Raw genomic sequence first — 21,425 nt, 5'->3', positions numbered from 1 at the left:
CCCTTCCACATAACCAACGCAATGCAAAGTGCACCCGCACCCTCGTCTTCGCTTTAACAGGCTTTGGCTGGTTTCTGGAAATTATACCGTTAAATAGCGTATGTTCTAATTTACTACCTCCCCGACCCTCGTAGAGTATTTTAGAAAACAGCGTTCCACACTTTCTCTGTCCACTACAACATGCCAGCCAACAGGTTTCTCCCTATAAGAACGGTTCCACCGCTTCCCAAAGGCTTTGACGTCATCACAACACAGCTTCTTCCTGTAATATGCAAACCGAAGCCCACAAAGTTCCCTGTTGCTGTTCTAGGACCGACTGTTGTACACCCTAGAAAATACTGAACATACCGTACACCCTAGAACATACTGTACATCCTAGAACATAGTGTACACCCTAGAACATACTGTACATCCTAAAACGTACTGTACATCCTAGAACATACCGTACATCCTAGAACGTACTGTACATCCTAGAACATACCGTACATCCTAGAACATACAGTAAACCCTAGAACATACGGTACATCCTTGACCATACTGTACACCCTAGAATATACCGTACATCCTAGAACAAACTGTACATCCTTGAACATAGTGTACACCCTAGAACAAACTGTACATCCTTGAACATAGTGTACACCCTAGAACATAATGTACATCCTAGAACATACCTTACACCCTTGACCATAGTGTACACCCTAGAATATACCGTACATCCTAGAACAAACTGTACATCCTTGAACATAGTGTACACCCTAGAACATACTGTACATCCTTGAACATACTGTACATCCTTGAACATAGTGTACACCGTATAATATACCATACATCCTAGAACATACTGTACATCCTAGAACATACTGTACACCCTAGAACATAGTGTACACCCTATAATATACCATACACCCTAGAACATACTGTACATCCTTGAACATAGTGTACACCCTAGAATATACCATACATCCTAGAACATACTGTACACCCTAGAACATACTGTACATCCTAGAACGTACCGTACATCCTAGAACATATTGTACATCCTAGAACATCCTAGAACATATTATACACCCTAGAACATCCTAGAACATACCGTACACCCTAGAACATACTGTACACCCTAGAACATCCTAGAACATACTGTACATCCTAGAACATACTGTACACCCTAGAACATCCTAGAACATACTGTACACCCTAGAACATGCTAGAACATGTACTGGACCAGGCATGGAGGGCGCTGGAATCTAAAGCACGGTGACGTTTACTCCTCAACTTACAATACAACAGTGAAAATGTAAAGTATAATATAGACAGAATTGAATAGTCCATTCAGTTTAGTGCTTTGGAGCACAAAAAAAAAAGAAAAGCGTTGGGCATAAGAAAATTATGCTACTACAGTACAAATATTGATAGATTATGCTTTCAAATGTAAAATAACCAAAACAAAAAAATAAAAACAAAAACATTAGATCGCATCTACAACTACTATACATAATTTAAACTGCTTTTTAATCCCCATCTCATTTAGAAAATATCTATTCATCAAATATCTATTCTACTAATTATATTACAAGAATCCAGTCACAGGAAATAGAAAAATATCAAATATCACCAGTGATGATAAGAAAACATGACAACCTGAACAAGCAGAAATATTGCTATGGTAACCACCATCGTCCTTATGACATCAGCGAGTATCGTCCCCCTGGTGCTCTTATTGGCTGCCCCGATGCCCCCGGTGTTGCAGGGACCAATCAGCTCTGAGGAAGGAGGGGTAACTACGGGGTTGTGTGGCAGGGAGGTGTAAGTGTGTGGTTACTGTCAGATGGCTGTGTCCCAGAATACAGTTTTCTGCGTGGGGTAAGGGGGAGGACGGATCTTTTTGGCCCCGTTGCTTTTACCCCAGCTCGGGAGGACAGGCGCACTCTCTTGCTTGCACTGACTCCGCTCCTGGTCCCGGTCCTCGGTCCTGTCCGGGGGAGCTGGCCTCTCCAGAGATCTCTGCAGGTGTGGATGTTGTCTGGACCGGATCTCCACGCAGAGGGTGCGTTTCCTCTCAATTTGCTCCAGCATGGTGGTGTCACCGCAGATCCATGGCATCTGGGGCATCTGAGGGGGCGGAGCCAAAGCATAATGAGTGAGGCGAATACAGCTGGACTTCAAAGTTGTTGTAGTACAATTACAATAGTTCAATTCAATTATGATTCAGAGGGTCACGATTCGATTATTAAACGATTCTCGATGCATCTCTATTTTGGATTTAAATTAGGGCTGTCAAAAGATTGATTTTTTTAATCGCGATTAATCGCATTTTGTCCATAGTTAACTCGCGATTAATCGCAAATTAATCGCATTTTTTGGCACATTTTTTTTCCTTCTAAATGTACCTTAATGTATTTTTTTCATATTCTTAATACTTTTAACAACATAAGGGCAAATATACTAGATTTATGAAAATGTTTATTTAACACTTCAAATATCCCCTTACCAAAACATGGGATCAAAACAGGGTTATAAGAATATATCACAAACAATTAAAGTGAACATGTCACAGGAGATAGTGTAACAGGAGATAAGTACAGTTAGGATATAAGTGCATTGGCTTGCAAGTGATATCTCAGACTGGACGTACTTCTATGGTAGCTCATTTCATACCCACAGTACGCGCAGATGACTTTGGTCTTATCGACTGAACCATCTGGCAGTCTTTTGAAGGTGAATTTGCCGTTCACAAATCGATTTTAAACGCGTGTGGACGCGCCGCTTCCCAGTATTGCACGCTTGGTGGGCTGCCACTAGAGGATGATTGACAGGCGCTCTCCTTTAAACAACAACTTTTTGCGAGCGTTCGCGAGCGTTCCCGAGGCGGCGAGTCGAGCCCGGCGCCTCTGATTAGCATAAAGTAGATTCGACTTCAACTTTAGGCAAAAGAGGAGCGGCCAACTCGGACATTCGCCGCAACGCCACCAGAATGCATTGCACAGCTTTTCACATACACAATGAATGGGACGCGGGGAAACACCGCTGCCTGTGGACACGCACCTTCCCTCTGGATCAAGACTACAGGTGCCACCGACGGCCATAAATCATACAATGCACGTTTTTTTTTTTTTTTTAAATACCGAGCGTTAATCGCGCGTTAAAAAAATTAACGGCGTTAAGAGGATGTTGCGTTAACGCGTTATTAACGCGTTAACTTTGACAGCCCTAATTTAAATATAATGAAAATGTTTCCTTCAAATCATTCAAACAAATTCCTAGTTGTGTGATACAGTTGATGTGCTACATAACTTATATAAAATGTGGAAAGAATGCAAAAAAAGAAGAATTTTAATGAAAGAAATTAAATTGATTCTAGACTTTACGGCATCGCAGAATCAAATTATCGCAATGGGAATCCATTATTTCTCCCACCTCTAGTAGTTAGTATAAAGTATTCCTGTATAATGTAATAATCATTCATCAGTAAATGATCAACACTAAAAAAACTTTTTATGAGAGTTTAACCCTCCAAAACTGCTTCATTATGACTGTGTGGGTGTAGTTTGATCAGATTCTGATTTAAATTCAACTACATCCTGAGTGGTGCCAACAAATGCTTTTTCCTAAATCAACTCGGCCCGTATTCAAAGCATAGAAGAATGCAGAAATGTCTCTGGTGGGATTGAGAGCTGTTATAACATGTGTTATTACTGAGGAACTACATTTTCAGGGTCTGTAACAGGTGTATAAGCAAACCTCGCTACCTGACTGTGATGCGTCTCCGCTGCTTTCCTCTGTGGAGTTCCCATCGGGGAGGGGTTAGCAGGCGTAGAAGGCGAGCGGCCATACTTAGGTGCTGCTTTCACATCTACAAAAGGGGGTGAAGTGATGTGTGAATCACAGGTTTGTAATGAAAAGGTTATATTCTCTATACATTTGAGGTTTTAACGCTCACCATTTCCTGTTCCCACGGTCATTGGTGGGCTACCTGATGATCTCCCGTGGTGAGTGGGCGTCGACACCGTGCTGCCGTTCCTCTCCTGTGCTTTCGATTGGTCCGCGCTGTAATTGGCTCTGTTGTCCCGTCTGGGCGTGCCGTCCGATCTGTACCCCCTCTCTTTACCGTCGCACCTATAATCCACCGCAGAGGAGCTCTTGGCGCTTTTGACATCGTAGTGATGCTGCTCCGAGCCATTCAGACCTCGGTCCTTGCTGTCCCGTCTCACCTCCAGTCCAGCTCTGCTCAGATCTTTACTGTCCTGCCTGGGCAGAGGGGGAGGAGGGGGATCCCCCCCGTTGTGGCAGCTCCGATCTCTCCCCTCGTGCTTGGACTCGGAGCCGTGTCCGACCCGGTCCTTGCCGTTGCTGCTTCTGGATGAGGTTTCCTGTCGGGGCAGAATCTCCGGTGGCTGGTCTATTCTCCCTTCGTGTCTGTGCTCTGTGTCAGATCTCGGTCTTTCCTTGGTATCCTGTTGGGGTAACAAATCAGTGCGGTGGTCTTTGCCATCGTGCCTATATTCCGCTCTAGCTCTGTCTTTGCCCTCTTGTCGGGGGACAAGCTCCGGTGGCCGATCTCTGCTTTCGTGCTTCGAGTCCGTGCCGTTCTTTGCTCTCTCTTTGCTGTCCTGGCGTGGTAAGAGCTCGGGTGGCTGATCCAGCAGTCTCTCCCTGCTTTCGTGTCTACAGTCTACGCCGTTTCTTGCCCTTTCCTTACTGTCCTGTCTCGGCAGCAGCTCCGGCGGCTGATCCATCCTCTCGCGGTCTTTGCTATCCTGTTTCAACAGAGACTCCATTCCGTGTCCCCCGCCACGATCTTTGCTGTCTCTCCTCAGCATCAGGTCCCCGTTGCCAAGCCCTCTGTCCTTGGAGTCTCTCCTCATCGCCGGGATGGGCTCCACACTGCTGCAACCATGGTCTCTGCTGTCCCGTCGGACAGGCGGAGCATCTCCAACGCTATAAGTACGGTCTTTGCTGTTGCGTCTGTGGGGAAGTGGCTCTACATTGCTGCTCCTTCGTTCAGCTTTTTCTTTGTCTTTGTCTCTGTGTTTGTCTTTTTCTTTGTCTCTGTCTTTTTCTTTGTCTCTGTGTTTGTCTTTTTCTTTGTCTCTGTCTTTTTCTTTGTCTCTGTGTTTGTCTCTGTCTTTGTCTCTCCGGTGTGAAGACTCTTTGCTGTGACGGTCCTTGGATTCTCGCTTGGACTCCTTGCTGTGGCCGTGGCGCTCCTTGCCCTCACGCTTGGACTCGCTGTGAGACTTGCTTTTGGACTCGGCTGTAAAAAAAAAAGAACAAGAGAGAAAATTCAGACAAAAGGCAAACATCCAACATTCAAAATATTCAAAAATAAATTGTTTAAATGTAAATGATCAATTTCATTTTTAGGGTGGAAAAAAAGACGGAAAATGCTGTTTTTTTTTGTTTCAAGTGTCTGCACTAGCCACATTTATCCTCTAGGTGTCACTCACTACTCACTGAGGCAGCTGCAGTAACTGACTGGAGGTGTGAGTCATTATGTGGGAACAGCATTGGAATTGTGTGTATCGTGTTATATATAAATACACAATATTATGATCTGTTTTGCAGGTTTTTTTTCCCAGTTAAATCAATTCAAATTGCACATTTTTAGTAAATATATGATTTTGTCATTGTACATTTCTTTCACCCAAAATAATAGACGACAGCACATTAAAATAACCACATGTAACAAAACATTCTAAAACCTTAATCCCACCATCACTGGACGTCTCACATGTGTTGAACTTCCCAATTTTCCTCAATGCATGACTACATTGTGTGATCATACTCCTCGTTGGCATTTTTTTTTTTTTTTTACATTTTCCAGCCAGTGTGCATAAAAAATGCTAATATGGAATATGTATGTCACCGATTCAAGGCTCAATAAAGACATTATACATCATCGCTGCACAAATAAAACATACGTGCATCATTGATTTCCATGTAGGCCGTGTGCCTCTATATGGTTTCTATATGCGCTTTAACATACAGTGCCATGCATGCCCATCCCCTCGCCGTCGTGATTGTGTGTCATGCATAGCGTTATAGCGTGCATGCATGCATGTGTGTGTGTGTGTGAGAGCGAGTGTGGCGATTAACCGGTTGGTAAGTGGGTCAGACTAGCTGTTGCTGCCTCTATTGTCTCAGAAAGGAAGAGAAAAAAAATTAACCTCCATTCATTGTGTGAGGTTTGTGTGCTCATTAGCCGGTGTGTGTGTGTGTGTGTGCTTGCAGTCAGTGCAACACACGCAACCTGTCAGTCCTTTAAGCCCCATGTAGCGCTTGTACACAGGTGTTGGGATAATGAAAATTAAAAATTAAAAAGACCTGTCAGCACAGCCCACCCTTCATGTATAGAAAGCATATGCAAACTGTTTACAAACCAAACCATATGGGGCTAGAGAACAAAATCCTTCCTGGTACCTGAATGCACCCCGGTGACAACACCATCCATTAATGTAAGCCAGTAATTCGACAGATACAGGCGGTGCATAGAAATCGCATGGATTTAATAGCAAACATCTATCAACTGGGAAATGTATTTATTTAAGTCAAAAAAGCAAGGAATCATAAACTGTCTCAGCTTCCACTTTCCCCATCTGCACAGGCTGCCGCTGCAACCTGATTGGCTCAGTCGTTGGAGTGGAGTATGCGCTGATTGGACGGAGAAAAGAGAATCTGAAATCCTCTGATCAGGTGCAGATTTGAGTTCAGAGCGGCGGCTGTTCCTATCAGGAGCTCGCTGCTCGATTGTAGACCAGCCACAGCCTGAGCTGTGATTGGCTGCATTAAACCATGAGGAGGGAATCTGCAAATAAGAAACAGGGATTTCTCCTCCTTCCACTGTTGCTATGTTGTAGTTGCTAAGAGCGTGGAGTAAGGATGGAAGTGTTTGGGCTCTTTGTAGTTCCTTTTTAGGGTTTATGTGCAAAATGAACGTGAAATACAATATTTCTGTTTTTGGAGCCTTTGATGAAGTGGCTTTGGTTCAATTATCATAATGCTTTCACATTGTACAGCTTAGCTCTGGAGAGTTATACGTGTCAAATATAGGGTTAAATTCCATGTCACTCTAAATCATTGCACGATCTGTATTCATTTATTAGAGACCTTTTTGAAATAATGCATGACGTGCCGACTACACTATCCCTCATGCATTTATGAAACTCTTGCTTATTTAATGCCTGATGTTATTATCCTTTTATAAATGTACATTAGAATTCAAAATATTAAGGCTTAACGTGGCTATTTTGACAAAGGAAATAATGGTTGCATTATGCATGACAACGAGAGCATTAATGTGTGACTGACTGATGATCGCTGGCGGCAGACTCACTATGAACACGTAAGTGTTTTTACATTTATACAACATTTATATCGTGATGAGCAAACGTCTGCATTCATTTTGGCTGAGTTTGGAGCATGTGTGGCACGGCTATCTGTATTTAAACATGATAGTTTACATATTTAAAAAGTAATGCCGCCTGAGGGCCTAATGCCATGAGTCGGTTTTGAGGGACCTGCTGTCCGCTCTGGTCTCTAATCCCCTCAGATTAAATCATACGATCTGTATCAGACTTGGCTCGCCGCGCCGAGATTAATGGAGGGTTGCAGAGCGAGCGCCACAAACATCATGCATGGTGCTGTCAAAGTTCTCTGCACAGCCTCCTAATTTAGCAGGGCTCAACATGTGAACCCAAAACAGGGGGTGAAATTACACCGATTAGGGAACTGAAGAGTAGTTATTTACTATTGACTGCAGCCAAATGCATTTAGATGCCGACACCGCCCGGCTTGTTATTCTGAGACTTTGCAGCTCCTCTCTGGTGTCGCTTTCTCATTAACTCTCTTAAGAAAAAGCTAAACGGGGATATGCACATACAGGCCAAGGGGAAGAAGCAGTGATAAACTGTCTCCCATCTCCAGGAATCAAAGAGGCATAAATAAATACAATGTGTTTGTGCTTCACTACGCTCCACACGGAGCAGACAGGTGTGTGTGGAATGACTCACTCTCTCCCGGCTCTTTAGACTTCCTGCCGCTGGCGTTCTTCTTCAGCATGTTCCTGCCAGTTGTGAACAGGTTGGTGAGTTCGTCCAGCGGACTGGTGGGTGTCCGCGAGCGCCCCGTCGACACGTTCTGCATAGAGCCGTGGAGTCGACCGCCGCCGTCTTGAGGCGGCGAGCCTTTGCCGTGAGGGGTTGCGGAGGCGCTCCGCGGCAGACCGCCGGGGAACGGCATCGGGGCGTCGAAGGGAGGCGTACGCATGAGGCTGAGAGGGGTGAGACAGCGGCCCATGCTGACCGGCGACGGGCAGGCGGAGTGGCTGCGCTGGTAGGACGAGGAGGAGGAGGAGGACTTGTAGAGGGTGCAGGGCAGAGGAGGTGCAGAGGAGCGGCCGGAGATGGTGAGGGTCGGCGTGGCGGTGAGCTCCCGGCGGATGTGTGCGGAGGAGGAGGAGGAAGAGGAGGGGGGCTCGCTGGAGGACGTCGGGGATTTACTGTAGGATTGGTTCTCCAGCATGGGCAGCTTGGTCACATCCAGAGGGGTGAGGGGCGACTCGTCCGAGTTGGGCGAGCACTGGGCCGGCGCCGGCGGGAACACCAGCAGCGGCGGTCGGTGGGTGAGCAGATTGGGAAAGGGTGCAGGAATGTCACAGAGTGGAATGTTTCGCGGCGTGGAGCAGCGGCTGAGAGGTTCGGGGTCGTAGGGGGCCGGCGTGGGGCAGGCGGAGCGGCATCCCACAGGGTCGGTGCGGTACTCCATGTCGTCCAATGCCGGGTACTTCATCTCCTCGTACACGGACTCTCCCGGCTCCTCGTCCTCACTCTTCAGGGGCTCTCGCGGTCCAACGTCGATCCCTCCCATCTCTATGTAGACGGGCTCGTCCTCGCAGTCGTCCGTGGGGCTGTCGTCGCTCTGCGGGGGCGAGGTGACGTGGTGGAGGGGTCTGGACCCCCCGCCGCCGTGGCTCTTGATGAAGGACTCATCGAAGGAGACACTCAGCTGTGTGTTGGGGTTCCTCTTGGGTTTGGGCGGCGGCACCCGCCTGCAGTCCTCGCTGCATCCTTGAGCTCCTGAAGGACGGAGAGAGAGAAAGTCTAAACAAAAATCCACTTGACAACAGGAAGTGTACCATATGTACTCTGATTTCTGGTGTATAATGCAGGGTCCCTACACCTTTTTCAAAGTCAAATTCAAGCACCCCTCAAGCATTTCAAGGTGCATTTCCATGCTTTTCCAGCACCTTCCAGCTGTGGTAAACTCCATATTTGTATCAATCCAATGGTCAGTATTCAGTCTACTTATTATGTCACTTGTTCATCACATTAAATGAGATGTTATTGTCCTCTAAACAACCAACATGATGTTTGGAGACAGCTTTTTACAGAAGGACCACAAATGAAAGGAAAACTAATTCCACTAACAGATCCACAGAAATATAACCACCAACTATTTTCATCATCTGTTCATCATCAAAAGTCATTTTTCATGCAGAAATGTCAGAAAATGCTGTTTTCAGTCCCTCAAATATGGAGATCTTCTTTCCTCTGTTCTAAGTCATCATATAGAACACACATTTCAAGCACTTAAGGAGGTGGGGAGGAGAAAGAGGAGGACATGAGACACCTGTTCTGCCAGGTGAGCCACCATGACGCCCTCCCGTGTCATTCTGATTGCTCTGGTACGAGACGTACATAATGTCCCTTTACACTTCTGTCGCAGCTTTATCATACCGGATATGACAGAAATCTATTTTCACGAGCATTCTGCGAATCATTAATACTCCTGCAGATCTGTGGGTCAGATGTAGGTCAACGTGTATAGCTGAGAGCGAGATCTTGAGTCAGATATGTGGGAATAGTTGTGTGTTTCTAGGTCACGTATACGGCAGTGGAGCAGTATGTGAGTATATAGAATCTGGGTCACACACACTGTGGAACTTCGTTCTGATAGTGGTGACGTAGCGTTGCAGTGTGGATCTCTTCAGATGTGCGGCAGCGAGGCTGACGGCTACAGCGCTCACGTCGACGTCTACATACTACTGCGCGGCTCGGTCCTAATGCTAGTTTACTTTCCGAGTCGCTCGCAGTGGATTTCTAGGTCAGATGTCTCCTTCTCCGATAGGCAAAGGGGGGAGATAACGACAGCCGGACCATGTCTGAAAATCTCTCTAAAAAAATAAAAACTGCAGATTTTACACCTTTAATAATTCAAATGCCAGATGGCCCAGCAACACGCATACTTCCTGTAACTGTATGACTCACCAGCATCCATCCCCTACATGCACGCACGCTCTGCACATGCCTACACACTCAGAGAGGAGGGGGATTAGGACAGGCGTGCACGACGTTCTGGGTTTCATCTGAATGTATAGCTTAGAGCAGAATATGCTGCAGGAAATTAGATAGAAGGGTAGAGAAAAAAAAATCGAGGACATAACTTGAGCAACGCATGACGTCAGTAGCTGAAACAAAACTTTGTAATGTGTCCGGGTTGGCGATGCTAGTTTGCTAACAGTGGATGACGGGTCTTCTGGTTCCATTTTCTCCTCATTGCCATGAGTAGAACATCTGGTTCAATCCAGATGTGTTTAGCTGGACTGACAAGATGCTCATATTCTCGTATCCGTATGGGAATACACAGGTGTGGTGTAACCAGGGCTGATATGGCGAAATCACGATCTAGGCCATTTCATATATCGCAATTATGATATCACAATACAGCACGCCTTCTGGTAACTCAATAAATAAACGGTTACACACATTTTCTCATCGAACTTTAGAGAAGAATTACACATTTCCAGCTATACACTGACTACGCTTGGATGCATGCACACACAGAGAGAGTGATCAGATTAAAACAGGAGTCTGATTTAACTACACTGGGGTATTCCCAGGAACGTAATTGTGTATCACATCTCAATCCATGATTTCATCACGCCATGAAGACGATAACTCATCATATTGAATAATCACCCAGGTGCCACTATGCCTCTTTGGCTTGCATGCTGGATGTGGAGATCCCTTTCAGCACCCTGACCCTGAATCAGTCCCTCCAAACATCTCCTCTCTCCTCCATCGCTCCCTCTTCTCACCCTCCCCCCTGCAGCGGATGTGTTTACCCGCAACCCCCCCCCCCCCCCTCCTCCTGGGGAAAATGAATCTAGGTCAATCGCACCTCCTGAATGAATTCTACTCCGACAGGCTCCGCCCCTCCCCGCTACAGCGCCAGCTACAGAGCACGCAACCCTCCCCTCAGCCAGGGACACCCCCACACTCTGCCTCCGATTGGCCGCGAAGCCTCAAACTTCAGCATCTCCGGAGCCTCATTGGCTCGGGCTGCTCAGCCACTCAGCGATTGGCTGGGGCTGCAGGGGGTCTTGTTTCTGTGGGATGGTTGCCGTGGTGCCCAGGAAGATCTTTGTGCACATAGAGAGATCCCCACCAATCTGAGCCAGGCTGGGCGGACTCCCCGAAAAACATCACGTTGGCAGCGAAGCATCCGAAAATGAAATGGAGTCAAAGCTTCCTGCAACCTCTAAATCAAAGCCACCTGCCTCAAAGGCTATTATTATACTCCAAACGTCAGTTTCATTTTGCAACGCATGTCGGCTTTTTCTTTGTGCTCTGCACATGCACTGTGTTTCTAATAAAACTGTTTGGCCACAGCAGTGATTGGATCTGTTGCTCGTTAGAGGCAAACATTACTTTTGCTCAATTAATTCAGATGCAAGTCATTCAAGCTTTTCATACACTGACTCGATGCACTACAATCATGACCTCTTTTTCATCCATGGCCAAACAGACATATTGTGCTTCAGCTAAACTGACTGAAATTGCTGCAGGGTGCTTCCTCTGGATCTCGATCAAGGCATGTCTCAAAGTTGGCCTCGGCAGTTTTAACTGGAAGGGAAATTGTTTGGCCTTTATTGGTATTTTTTGCCTCGTAGAAATATATAAGTCAGGGTAAGTAAATGAGGATTTGAATGAGGTCATAGAACTGTCAAGACTGTGTGACTAATAACCTTCTATAGCCAGGAACATCTTCTTAAATACAGTTACCGGAGGTAATTACATTAACATGTTATTAATGCAATAGTGTTTAAAAAGCCTTGGAGACATAGCAGATATATGATTAAACACCTGATGATTAAAGGCACAGGCATAGACAAGCCAAAAGTATTATGATGATGATTATGAAGATGATAAAGAACGCATGTCATCTTCTTTTACTCTTAAAGACTATCCAAATATAATAACTATAAAAAATCTGAATCTGCCATGGCCTTAAAGTGCAGCTAACCTAAACCGATGTAGCAGCTTATGTTTTTCCAAAAAGCCCAGAGGTTTGAATATGATCCTGAATATCATTCTATCTGATTCATCCTCGTTTGTCTGACAGTAACAGGAAGTGAAGGTGAGCGATGAAACGAAAGTCAAATAAAGTTATCCGTACATTCAAACCTTTCGTTAGATTTTGGCATTCACAAATACTTTAGCCTGTGGATTTAAATAAACTGGAATATGTGTACATTTAAATATACTAAAGAAGGTTTTCTTACATAACAGCCTTAGAATAGTCAGTTTAGTGCAACAGCAATCTTGTCAGACTATTAAATATTGTAAATTGACATGCAGGTTATTAGATTTTTTATTGTCGTCGCCACAGATGGTTTAACTGCGGTTTGACTCCATTATACTATTTATTTCACATCAATTTGCCACATGAGTGCTTGTAGTGAAGTATGTGGTCAATAGCTGGATGTCACGTCATCGTAGGAGAGCGACGGCGTTGAGGAGGGCGCTGCAGAGAGCGGCTATATATAGCGCAGCGGGTTTCGGTGTGAAGTGCCACCACCACTCACCGTCACATCGCTCCCCACGGCAGGTGGACGTGGGACTGTGGTCCACCGCCTCCGACGACATGCTCAGCTTGGTGGCCGGGTCCCTCCTGGGCTTGGGCGGCGGCTGCTTCCTAGAGGTCGGGCTCCCTACTTCCTCCTCTCCTCCTCCTCCTCCTCCGCCGCCGTTCCCGCCGCCGACGGAGTGGAGGGACTGGGAGCGCACGGAGAAGCCTTGGCCACAGGCGAGGGCGTGCGGGTGGGGCATGGGCATGCGTTCCTGGGGGTCCGGCATGGTAATGGAGCCCATGCGTAAGTGCTTGCCTTCGGTTGCAATGTCCTCACCCGTCCTGAGACAGAAAGGTGAGGAGGCGAGAGGAGGAGGAGGGGAGGACAGAGAAAGGGGGAAGAATGAACAGAAATACATTTGTAAATATGAATAATAAATACAAAAAGAAGATGCAGAAGAATAAAAAACACTAAATAAAAATACGGAGCCGAGAGAGGGGGGCATATTCCAAGAAAAAAAAAAAACATCCCTGCGTGTGACGACTCCGCGTTAAGGTCTTTAGGGTGATGATGTTGATGCTTATTGTTGTGTTTATTTATATGAGGCCATGTTTATTGAGCTAAGATGCTAGCGGTAGTTTTCACTTGTTGTCATAGCAACGGCAAACATCCGTTGTTAGCGGAACCAAGCAACTTGTTTATATCGGCTATATAAGACTTTATAAAGCGGCAAATTTCCAACTTTGTTTCTCTGAATATTACCCCCCTCTCAACTGTTTTTCCCCCCTACAGTGGCCCTGATCAGCTGTTGAACCTGGGAGCTGTTCTAGTCAGGAGAAAAATCACACATACCATCATCTGACATACAGATATATCAACGTGTGTGTGTGTGTGTGTGTGAGTGGCTGAAATGATGAGTGTTAACTTGTTAAGTGTTAAGTTTAGAAATCAGGGCAGAGGATCGATTTGAGTTTAACCCCGTTTACAACCGATGCTGTTCAAACAACCACACACACACACACACACACACACACACACACACACACACAATCAATCCCTATTAATGGATGATTGGCCTGAATGGAGAGTGTTGTGTGTGTAATATCTGTGTGAGTGTGATCTGACTTTGTTCTTGAACAAGACGTGATGAGCATTCAGTCAACACACAGATGATCTCTTCATTTCCCCTCATGTCAGAGTCACACTCCACCTCACGACGGAGATTTAAATTTAAGCAAATGACATGAATTTGCATCTGTGGCTTCACAAATCTGTGTGTGTGTGTGTGTGTGTGTGTGTGAGACCCCTCAGCGTGCGACTTTGCTGACTCCCGACTCCCTGGCCCGGCCAGCTGCTGGACAGAAGGTGCCTGGTGGGGTGGGTTCATTGGTCAGGGGCTTAACTCTGCCTAGCAACAAGGTTACCCATAGAAACCAGACACAAAACCAGCTACCGCCACACATCAATAGTAAAGCACACACACACACACACACGCACACACACACGCACACACAAAACCAGCTACCGCCACACATCAATAGTAAAGCACACACACACACACACACACACCACGTTGTGTTTATAGATAAGAGCGCCGGCTGCAACCTGTAGAGCCTCACTGACGGTTTTATTCGAAAGCAAAAGGCGGAGCCAAAGAGTCAGTTATTAAACCTCATCGGGGACCCAAAGACAGAGGTGGTTTGGGTCTGGTGGTGATTTTTCAAAATCTAAGAGAAAAATCTGATCTGGGATTCTAAAGATTCATTCATCTTCAACTACGGAAAATAAATTAAAGTTGATCCCTTCAGGGAAGCGAATGGCGTAATTGAAATCAGAATCAAAGCATATAAGGAAAGTAATACAAGTATCATTCATATACACATCAAGGTTTGAACACTAATACACACTCAACTAAATCTAAAAAAGAAATGGAGCTTAATGTTGAATGTTTCAGATGGTGGAAGATACATAATTTATCCACCGCTTCATGAATTCCTGAAATTACAAGTAAACAACATCAGAAATTTTTGTTTTTTTTTGGAAATACCAGAAAATGTTTTGGTAATTTGTATGAAAAGTGCACCAACAACATCCCTGTGAGTTGTAATTTCCCTGAATAAAAGTGTGACAGGAAGTGATAGATATTTGGTTAAACGTTGCTAGTAGCAAGATTAAAAAAAAGAAAAGCTATAACGAGGAATTGGGGAAAGGTAGCATCGTCAACAAAGGATAATTATGATTATTGAGGAAATCTTCATAATGGACAAAAAGTGACATATTGAGGCTACGATAAACACAACAAATGGACTTTTGTAATTGTGAATAAACTTCCCAATATTCAAAACATTGCAAATATTTTGAATATTGCAAATATTCTGGCCAATTAAGACAAGGGAGAATAAAAAAAAAAAGAAAGTCCCATGGCATTCAGCCACAGGTGTCACCAGTTGCTCCCTCTCATACGTGTTGGGTGTGTGCATCTGCTGTGACTGTGTGCATGCCTATGTACATGGACTGTGTGTGTGTTGGTGGGTGGGTGGGTGGGTGTGACTGGAGTAGTGGTGACTGGATTATTTATAGGACATTTGCCCGGTGATTGGCTGGAGGACAGACCACAGGTGCACTCGGACCAGTTGGACCTGAGTTGTCGTCGGGCAGCTCTGGCTCTCTCACCGTGACGCCATCCGACAGGACGGACAGCATCACAGAGATGGGGGGGGGGGGGGTCTTAAAGGGGGAGAAGGATTTATATTTTAAAAAAGACCATCTGTGAATATGTGCATGTCTGCAAGAAGGTTAAGGATGGAGAAAGCAGTCGTTTGAAAATTTGCAAGCATATGTAAATATAGGAAAATGTAAGTGTGTGGTTTGTGTGTGTGTGTGTGCACATTTAAGTACATTTGTGGGCATCTGTGTGTGTTAGCGTGTGTGTGTGTGCATGACTGTGTGAATAACTTCTTCTGATGAAACACAATAATAGAAGAGATAGCAGCAGGCAGGAAGGCCCGCCTCACTCAACCCTAACGCGCTGATCTGATTGGCCCGTGGTTCCTCCAGCTGTCACCAGGCAGAACACATCTCCTGTAACTGAGCTCACACTTAATCTCTCTCTAACAGGTTTTTTCCTCCCCCCCCCCCCCCCCACACTCCTAAACACGTCAACTCTAACAAGCTCCTTCTCCCACAGCAGCATTTGCCTTCCTTTTCTCACACACTTGTATATCTTCCTGTTGTTCATGTCCATGCACACATGAATCCTCACACAAACTCTCTCAGTCAGTTACTGTAGAAATGGGTCGTCTCATTGACCTACTTATAGGGCCTCATGAAAAATCCAGTTATTTTTTAGACTTTTCCTCCAGTGACTGTGTATTAATATTTTAACTTTGGCAACAGCTGAGAGACAGTGGAAGCGTATCAGGAGAGTAGATGCCACTTTCACCTCAGGCGTCGCCCTGTCCGGTTCACCCACTCACTCAACAGAAGACAGAGATAAGTCCAGGAGAGAGGGTTTTACTTCTTCCAGAACTCTAACTTTGCTGTATTTCTGATGCCTGAGGTATAACGTTGTACTCTAAATCAGCTCTGATCATGCAAGTGGCGTAGATTCTACAATAACTAGCTGTGCCCACGGACAATCACAGTGGCGGCTACTGAAACAGCTCTTTTTTTATTGATTTTGACAGAAATGTGGCATCTGGACACTTATCGATGCACGGCCCTCCAAAACATATCAACGTCATCATCTGATGCACAGCTAAAACTCCCTGCTTCAATATCTTGTAGTGTGTCTGACAGAAACAGATGATTATTAGATTCCATGACAACGTTGGACATTTCCCAGAAGGCCTTCCCTTGCAAAAGAAAACATAATTAGTTTGATCATAAATGGGAAAACAAGTGTTTTTCTACTACTTTATGGGTTTTTTCTCTCAGATAAAATATGACAATTTGATTGATATCCTCTTTAAAAGCTACTAATTATGTATGTATTGTTGTTTTTACTTATGTCTCACATGCTGCATGTTTTTATACTATGTATCTATTTTTTTTATACTAGATGTTACATTGTTGGCATTCTGTGGACAGTAAAAGAAGAAGTTCATTGTACAGGGAAGCACGTTTCTTTACTGTACATATGACAATAAACCATTTGAATTTGGAATCTGATGAGTAGAGGAAGTAGTATGATTACAATTCAAAATTAATATTCTTTCTTTCCTTCTTCCGTTCTTCTCATCTTGAAAGCGATTCCATGTTATAATAGTATATGAGTATAATATTGCAGATTTGTATACATGTCTGTGCATTGCTTTTGTAGCTTAGCTCGAATCATCATCATATTAACCACTGAAAAATATGAAAAATTACAAGATTTCTTGGTCTTGGTATTATTCTGCTGTCAAGTTTTTTTTTGTTGTTGCACCAAATCCCTCTGCAATGTCCCGTTGCCGTCCTCCTGACTCTGTGACTCAGTGCTCCTTCTTCTACCCCACAACACAAGCACAACCCGCATCCACATGTGAGTCACGTTGCGAGCGCGTGCCTCTCATTCGACCAGAGTTTCGGCGTGCCACGCTGCGGTGTCGCTGCACAGTGGCACAGCTGTAACTGCTTGCTCATCACAACATGTGAAACAGGGTGCAAGCGGCACACGTGGCTAATTTCCCCAACGCTCGGAGGGGGGTTGTTACGACAGCGATGCGACTTTTCTACACAGTCGGTTATTCCAATAAACAGTGTATTATTTAAAAAAAAATGTGTCACATACACAGAAGATAAATCACAGAAGCATTAGCAGAAGTCTGGCGTCCTGTCCTCACACACTTCCTCTAAATGCCTCTCATCTCAAAAGTGGAGCAGGGGCGACCTCCATTCAAGGACAAGTCTAAAAGTGAAAAATTAATTATCCTCTATAGATCACGGGATGCAACAGTCCACACTGGCGACTTCCAAAAAAATAGCCACCTGCCATTGCCACAGGGACTTCCTGGCCACTTGGCCTAATTCCTTCCAACCTCTTCCTGAAGTGAACCCGGTGACATTCCTGCATTCACAGAGCTGCTGTAGGAAGACTGTATGTGAAGTAGTTATTATATATTATATTATATACCGTCTCTCTCTTCCCGTTTGTTGTCTACCTACCTCCTTATGGCTTCCTCCTGTTTTCTCTTCTTGTCGTTTTTCTCCTGCAGGTACGTCCGGTTTCTCTCATTCCTGGCGTGGTCCAAGTTCTGAGCTACCAGGCCGTTGTAGGCTCTCAGCCCGTTCTCCTCAACATACTGGAAAAAACGGAGAGTTTCCTCCTCTTTGGAGCTCATCATTCTTCAAGTGTTTCCACAGCATTCTGATAAAATACATAAAAAAGGGAAATGTTAGTGATAATCGCTTGCCTTAAAATAGACGAGATACACAAAATACTACTAGTAACGTGGACTGGTGTTAGTGATCTTTCCCCTCAACCTTCAATTTCCAAGGTCAGCCTCGGTGAGATGAAGCAAGATTGCATCAGCAGCATGAAAGTGCAACACAGTGGAGTTTGTGTGACGTTGCTATTGTTTTTAATGTTGCTGTGGAGTTCATTGCCTATGAAAGATTCAGAGACTTGCATCATGTGTCCACAAGAGTAAACGTTTTCCTCCAGGGGGGGGGGGGGGGGGGGTGCAACACTATCCTCTATTGTTCATTGTGCACGCAAATACATGCAAAAAAAGAAGGCTCACATGCACAAGTTCAATGCAAACAGTCAAGGGATTCACGATCTGGCTGCAGTTACTCATAACCTTCAGCTTCAGTTTTCCTATTGGCGGATGACAGTAACGGCTGTTCATTTTTCTCAGTTGTGTTTGCACATTTTCTGGCAGAAATTATTGGCTTCAACTGAGTGAGTCTCTGAATGAAACTGAAAAAAAGGGGGGGCTTTCATCTTCTGCAGTTGCAGATGTGTACCGGACTCAGATGTGAAAATATAGTACTCCCGGGACCAAATACACCAAATTAAATGAACCACTCTTACTAGACTGTGATGCATGGCTTTGCATATGCAGAGAAATTGTGTGTTACAGATCTAAAATTGTTCTCCTCTTTTGATTCTGTAAAAAAAAAAAAAAAAAAAAAAAAGGCTATTTCTGACCGCATCATTGTCATAAAAGACAGTGTGGATCTTTCAGGAAAGAGGAAAAGCCTCTTCAACGAAACATCCACATTGGTTGCGATCATGCTATGATCCCCCTCCATACAGCATGGAGCAGCTACTGGTGGGATTCGGCGTGCATGCATGTACATTACTCATTCCCCTGAAAAACCTGCATGCAACATAGTATGTATGCTGTGTGCAATGGCCAAATGTGAATTTGGAGAGGCTAGCGGTGCAAGGGAAGAAGACATGTGCATGCTTTTATGTAGGTCAATGTTTTCAGATCAGCCTAAGACTCTGGCTTGTTTACGTGTGAGAGTAGCACTGAGTGTGAGTGGGGAGGGGGGGAGGGGACTCGATAACTGTATGTATGTTTGTATGTAGGGAGGCAAGGGCAATGAGGGGAAGGGTTGTTGCCAGACGGAGACTGCAGGACCAACTGGGAGACTGGTCATTGTCTGGACATCCTTAGCTGGTCCTCTAACTTGTGTCTATCCCAAAAAAAAAGGTCCAGCATGGTCCCCAGGTCAATGGGTTTATCTTCCACTCACTACTACGCACTCTCAACGCGCCTTAGCATCGGTTTATACCGGCACGAGCGGAGGGATTCACCAGAGCCAGCTGAGCAGATGGAATCACCATTTTGGAGCAGAGTTCAAACTAGGGCACAGAATCCCGGTGTCAAGTGCTGTAGAGATGTTTTTTTTCCTCCCCACCCCCCCCTCCCTGATTATCAGGTCTTATCAGCGATTGCACAGGCACAGCCAGAGATCTGGAGCTGCACAAAAGGAAATAAATCACGTTTTTTCCCCCCCCGAAGAGAAACGAGGTGCACCGGTTGGATGTGTTAAGGGCGCAGCAATAGGAAAGGCACAGTTCAAACAGTGTTTGAGCTGAATTAAGCCTGCCTGCCTAATCCCTGTAAGCCTGCAGCAGCACTCTGCACTAGAATCAGCTTGTTTATCACACTGTTTTCACCAACCAAGCCTTTCACATTGAATTGTCCTCCCATAACTCATCGATGTAAAATGCTATTCTTACTTGCTAATCTCTATAAAGCCTGTCAATTGAGCAAGCCGTCCCCCCCCCCCAAACAAAGCTTTATTTTCCTCTCCTCTCTCACTTTCCCCTTCACTTCATGCATTTTAGGCATCTCTTCTCTCTCCCCCGTTGCCCCCAGCTGACACGCCGCTGCAATAGTTGGAGCAACGAGGTTCCACTTTGCTTTTAAGAGTAAATGAAAAGTGGCACAACGTTTCTGTTTCCAGGCAACCATGTCATAGCAGAAGGGCACCGTGGATATTCCAGAGACACAATGTCAAAAAGATTGCAAGGCCAATAGTCTGGGTGACAGCACGTGTGGGCGACCATGTGCACGTGCATGCACACGCACACACACACGCACACACACACACACACACACACACACACACACACACACACACACACACACCAGTACAGTGGACCAAGGTTAACCTGTAAACCCAGGCACACACACACACGGGTGCACACACTTGACATTTTAGGGCTTTTGGGAATTTGATGTAATTATTGCATGCATAGTGATGTGTAAGGCGTGAACATTTGATGTCTGTCTTTTTGAGTAAAAGCGAGTGTCAAGATGGATACTTACAACGGGGCTGTGTCCCTGCTGGTTCGTGGACCGACGTGTCTTCTGTCTTCCCCTGACGAGTCCAGTGCACGCTCGTGAACTCTGACCGACGCTGGAGCACCCGTGCACTATTCCGCTTAAATCCACATAAACTTCCATCCATTGTACGGTCCAACTGTAGCGACTTGGCTAGAGGGAGTCACAGTGACCCGGAGATGAGGCTGGTGCTAGAGGGGTAGAGCCGGGCCATTTGGGTTGTCCAGCCCAATGCTTCCCTTACCCCTTATAGGCAGACTGCGACCCCCCTCCAGTCCAGATGGTGCCAAACTCCCTAGCCGGGTGCCAGCTTCACTGCTCCACACATCTGCACATGCTAGAGACAGAAGGAAGACGCAGCGTAGCAACAGACCGCACCCGCGACCGCAAGCATGACACAAATACACGCTGGCACTCTCAAACACTCTCACGTCAAACTCCCCTCGCAGTTGCAGACCCCGGCACTCACAGTCTGTCCAAGCGCTTCCTTCCCCCCAGAAGGTCTCTCCTTCTGCTCCGATATGTCCGAATGAACCAAAATGTCCCCCGAGTGTTGCTCTCAGGTATAAGGAGTCCTCGTCCACGGTGTCCCTGAAGGTAAAGCAGCGTGGTATCCAGGTATCCGGCTCTCCCTCTAGCCCTGCTCGTCCACCCAGGTCTGTACAGCCGGTCTGTGCTTAAGCAGATGACACCGGGCTTCCCAACTATAGATCACAACAGCAAGAACACGCCCACTGCCTACTGTAGCCACCTTCTACTGGAGCGTCATCCTCTCTCTCTCTCCTATACTCCTA

The 21,425-nt window shown here is 45.6% G+C and overlaps 1 protein-coding gene across 2 annotated transcripts; it reads right to left on the bottom strand.

Moving 5' to 3' along the window:
• Positions 1-1,104: 1,104 nt before the first annotated feature.
• On the bottom strand, positions 1,105-21,425 carry nyap2b (neuronal tyrosine-phosphorylated phosphoinositide-3-kinase adaptor 2b). Of its 2 annotated transcripts, XM_084006742.1 has the most exons (7): positions 20,617-21,425; positions 17,993-18,194; positions 12,863-13,188; positions 8,007-9,071; positions 3,938-5,251; positions 3,747-3,850; positions 1,107-2,109 (listed from the first exon to the last, which is right to left on the bottom strand). In XM_084006742.1, exons 2-7 carry the CDS (start codon positions 18,169-18,171, stop codon positions 1,822-1,824), a joined length of 3,276 nt encoding a protein of 1,091 aa, XP_083862868.1. In that variant the 5' UTR covers positions 18,172-18,194; positions 20,617-21,425; the 3' UTR covers positions 1,107-1,821. The 2 variants fall into 2 exon arrangements, with proteins under 2 accessions (XP_083862869.1, XP_083862868.1); XM_084006743.1 differs by lacking the exon at positions 17,993-18,194 and having other exon boundaries at positions 1,105-2,109.

The sequence above is a fragment of the Eutrigla gurnardus genome (assembly GCF_963514095.1).
Source record: "Eutrigla gurnardus genome assembly, chromosome: 4".
Taxonomy (NCBI): domain Eukaryota; kingdom Metazoa; phylum Chordata; class Actinopteri; order Perciformes; family Triglidae; genus Eutrigla; species Eutrigla gurnardus.
This window is presented reverse-complemented; position numbering and strand designations above follow the sequence as displayed.

Excerpts from the sequence above, each read along its gene's own strand:
- nyap2b (XM_084006742.1), bottom strand. The coding sequence starts at position 18,171 with ATGATGAGCTCCAAAGAGGAGGAAACTCTCCGTTTTTTCCAGTATGTT. Across the intron at positions 13,189-17,992 it reads CAGGAGGAAGCCATAAGGAG|GACGGGTGAGGACATTGCAA; the intron begins GTAGGTAGACAA and ends TTTCTGTCTCAG. Across the intron at positions 5,252-8,006 it reads GTCTAAAGAGCCGGGAGAGA|CCGAGTCCAAAAGCAAGTCT; the intron begins GTGAGTCATTCC and ends TTTTTTTTACAG.